Source organism: Morone saxatilis, unplaced genomic scaffold (assembly GCF_004916995.1).
Source record: "Morone saxatilis isolate NCDOM2014 unplaced genomic scaffold, NCSU_SB_2.0 Contig24, whole genome shotgun sequence".
Classification (NCBI taxonomy): Eukaryota; Metazoa; Chordata; class Actinopteri; family Moronidae; genus Morone; species Morone saxatilis.
Window position 1 is genome coordinate 24,180,543 of NW_023339807.1, and position 3,810 is coordinate 24,184,352.

At 49.8% G+C, this 3,810-nt stretch overlaps 1 protein-coding gene across 1 annotated transcript in view; it reads right to left on the reverse strand.

The window, feature by feature from the left end:
- Window positions 1–3,810, reverse strand: part of ptpn23a (protein tyrosine phosphatase, non-receptor type 23, a) — a 20,155-nt gene that overhangs the window by 2,321 nt on the left and 14,024 nt on the right. The window contains exons 20-25 of the mRNA XM_035672981.1: window positions 2,693–3,807; window positions 2,003–2,187; window positions 1,778–1,882; window positions 1,187–1,325; window positions 796–909; window positions 53–316 (exon numbers count right to left, since the gene is read on the reverse strand). Coding sequence (XP_035528874.1) covers window positions 53–316; window positions 796–909; window positions 1,187–1,325; window positions 1,778–1,882; window positions 2,003–2,187; window positions 2,693–3,807 — 1,922 coding nt within the window. The remainder of the gene's footprint in view (window positions 1–52; window positions 317–795; window positions 910–1,186; window positions 1,326–1,777; window positions 1,883–2,002; window positions 2,188–2,692; window positions 3,808–3,810) is intronic.

Consider the following 3,810-nt stretch of genomic DNA (forward strand, 5'->3'; position numbering starts at 1 on the left):
TGCAGGGGGAGACAGCATCCAGGCCGTTGGGCGGTGGTGGAGAGTTGGTAGGCGAGGTGAGAGGCGGGCTGAAGGAGGAAGGGGGCTGGGGATCTGTGGGGGGACAGGGGTACTGCAGCGCCTGGACCTCGCCCAGCGAGTCGAGGTCGGGGAAGATTGTGCCGACCTGCTCCTCCAGGCCAAAGGGGGCCTCCATGGCTGGGTCTGTGGCGCTGGGCGGCCGGATGCTGAGCTTGGCGATGGTGGCTTGGATGGAGCTGATGGGCATGTCGCCACCGAGGACAATATCCTGCTGGGACTCCTGTCTCTGGTAAGGCTGTGGAGAGAAACGGAGAGACATGTTCAGATATAAAGAGACAGAGGAAAATAAAGCGCCTCGAACCGCGGCTGCTGCGAAAGCTCTAGTGACAATAAAAGGAGTACCTCGTCTGACCACAACTCGTAGGATTCCTTTGGAACGAGTGCAAAATGTAAGCAAATGCAACATTAGGACTTATTATAGTGACAATGATGACGGTGATTGGCGCTACCAGGCAGTGAGATTCAAAGACTACACTAGAGGGACAACAATTCTACTCTATTTCTTTAGTAGACAGAAGTTCCAGTTACAGGATACTGGCCAACATGTTCCTGAGGATCACCTGAACATTAAATGAACTGGTGTGCAGGGGAATATGGGATACTGAGGGTCAGTTTTTAAACTACATACTGAAAGCTAGTCACACCTACTGGGCACAGAGGCTAGTAAAACCCTGTAACAATTCTAACTCTACTGCATGTGAGTGAGTGTCAAACCTTTGGGGCTGCAGGGTTAGTGTTCTTGCTGCAGGTGGCGGTAGTGATGCCGTGTCGCTGAAGGACCTGCTCAGCGTGCTTCAACACAGCCTCATAGCAGAACTTCAGGTGGAGCTGGAGACGCAGAAAGAGAGTAAAAAAACTGTAATCCAGCAACTGGTTCTGTTCACAATGAACTTGTGTGTGTATCCTGCCATTTTCAGGTTTTATCTGTGAAGTGGAGCTTATTAAGACTTATCATCATCATATTCCTATCATGCCACCAGGAGGGACTTTAGGTCCAAGGAGCGCTTCGTATTACATTGAAATACATTTGCATAATGAAATCCTCAAACTGTAAACAACTGCCTCTTGCTGCCACCTGAACAACCTTCAGATTTCAGTGTCTGACCTTCTCCTGCAGCATGTTCTTCCTCTGTTGTCTCATCTTCTTCACCAGCAGTGGAAGTTCTGGGATGCCGTTTCCTGCCTCCAGCTCCTGCACTGCAGCGTACAGCAGACAGAAGGCACCGGTGCGTCCCACACCCGAGCTGAGACAGACAGGGAACAGGCTGATGAGCAACACTACACAACACCACCAGAAGTTCAAATGACTGAGGATCAAAGAACAATATCCACTACTGTACTTTATATTATATATATTTGTTTTTATTTAGGCTGTTTCTAGTCTTTTGTATGATTGTATTTAAAATCATTTTTGTTGTGGATCTGTTTAGTTTTGTGTAGCATTTATGGTGGAACACATTATAACACAATTTTGTGGTATATGTATAGGCAGAGTGAAATAAGCCTCAGCACTAATCCCTCAAAAAGACAGGATTTATTTTAACATAAATCCCCAAATTCACAAGAACCTGACTCTAAATGATTGTTGGTCACCTGCCTAAAGTAGCTTAAAGAATAAACTAACCAGCTACTGTGACGTTAAGAATCAAATATACTGTATATACTGTGAGATGTTTAAACACACACACACTCTTACCTGCAGTGCACCACGACAGGTGTGTGTAAGGGCCTCTGGTGGAGGTAGTGTCCATGAACCTCCTGGATGAACCGCAGCAGGTTGCTCTTGCTGTCAGGAAGACCCCTGATGGGAAATGTTCAATTATAATAAATTATAATAACAAAACAACAACAACAACCTCTACACATGATCGGAGCCATTCGTGCTTTCTACAGAAACTACTGATTAAAAGGAAGCACTCACAGCTCCGGCCAGGAGGTGAACTGGAGATGGACGACGGTGCGCTTCAGGCTTTGGTCGCGGTACTGCAGGCTGATCATGCGCTCCACGTGTGTCGGTGTTGTCTTCTGAGTGGTTAGGCTGAGTGTGATTGGTCCCTGAGAGAGCTGCTGGCCGCGCTCCGTTGGGAAGTAGCGCACCACCTTTCCCTGGGAGAGATCGAGGCGACAACGTTACAAACACAACAGTGTGTGAGGTTTCTACAGGAGCTGTTTTCAAAAAGAAACTTTAAAGAAATGATCCGTTCTGTCTGTATCTGATTATCAATATGTGACATGATTCAAAGCTCCGAAATATAAAATGGACATTGTGGTAAAATTGTTCCTCAAATGCAGATTCAAAGGTCAAAAAACAAACTTCAGCTTTTAAACCAACGAGGATTAAAAGTCCTTTAATTATTCTTATTTTAATTGTTAGTCCTTTTTTTAAATTTCTAAAAGAAAATCTACAATTCGATGACAGCTGCAAACTCCATCTGCTGATGAAGATCATGTGAAATGACTTAAGTTCCTGAACAGCTACTTTGAGATTGTGATGAAACTGTTAATTAAAAAATGAATAAAAGGTAAAATGTTCCATTGAAATGTTCTCCAGCAGCAGCACACGTTGTTTTAATCACTTCCACATTAACTCACAGTGGAAACTGAACTCTACCTTTTCCAGCTCGTGCTCTGAAACCAGCATGACGATCAGTGACACCTTCTGCTCATACACCATCAGCCAGAAGTCTGCCGCTGTGCCGGTGAGCGGAGCCTGCGTGGCAATAAGGCGTGGGCAGTATGGCGATAGGTCTTCCACATAGCTGGCGTTGATGTAGTCGTCTTTGCCCGACTGCAGCACCACGCGGTTGAGGTCATAGGGCATGACATCCTGGTGACGGTTCTTCATGGTGTAGCAGCGGGCGATGGCGATGGAGAGTTGGCGGGCGTCCTTCTCCTGCTGGTCCTGTAGCTCTTTCCAGCGGGCGTCCAGCACAGACAGGCCACCCTCGATTTCCGAGGGGTGCTCCAGGGAGTCTACCTGGGCTCTGTAACGTTCCAGTTCACCGTGAAGACGGGCGACGCGCTCTGGAGCTTGGTATGGGTCACCCTGGATCAGGAGAACTGCCTGGGAGCTCTTCTTCCGACGCTCCCCGTCCTGTGGGTCAGCTTTGGTGGGTTGGAGGACATTGGTGGGGGCCTTGGTGCCTCCAGGTTGGCTCTCGGGACTCGAAGAGAGGAGGTCATCTGTGCTTGAGTTCTGGGGCAGAAAGAGCGATGTGGAGGGAGAGATAGTAGAGGGAGAGGGAAGAGTGGATGGAGCTGAGCCTCCGGGGGTGGGGGCTGGTGTGGGTCTCTGCTGGGGGTTTAAACCCAAAGAGGTAGGACCTGGAGAGGGAGATGGGGAGGGGGAAGGCGAAGGGGAAGGAGGCACGGTGTTGGGTGGTTGAGCCACTGAAGGACCTCCAGGAGAGGGCTGGATCATGTGCTGAGCGGGGGGGACGTGTGGACCGTGTGGGCCCATGGCAGTGGGTTGCTGTGGGGCACTTGGAGGTACATTCGGAGCTGAAGGGTACAGGGTGGAGGGCTGTGGGTGGGGCATGGTAAGAGGGGCCTGAGGTTGTTGGGGAGCTGCAGGCTGTGGAGCCAGCGGCTGCTGAGGCATCATCGGAGCCCCTCCAGGGTAGCAAACGCCACCAGAATGAGGGGGCTGTGCCTGGGGTTGGCTGGGCATCCGCATGGGCTGTTGGGGCATGTTTGGCATCGGAGGCTGTCCAGGGTGGGGGTGATGTT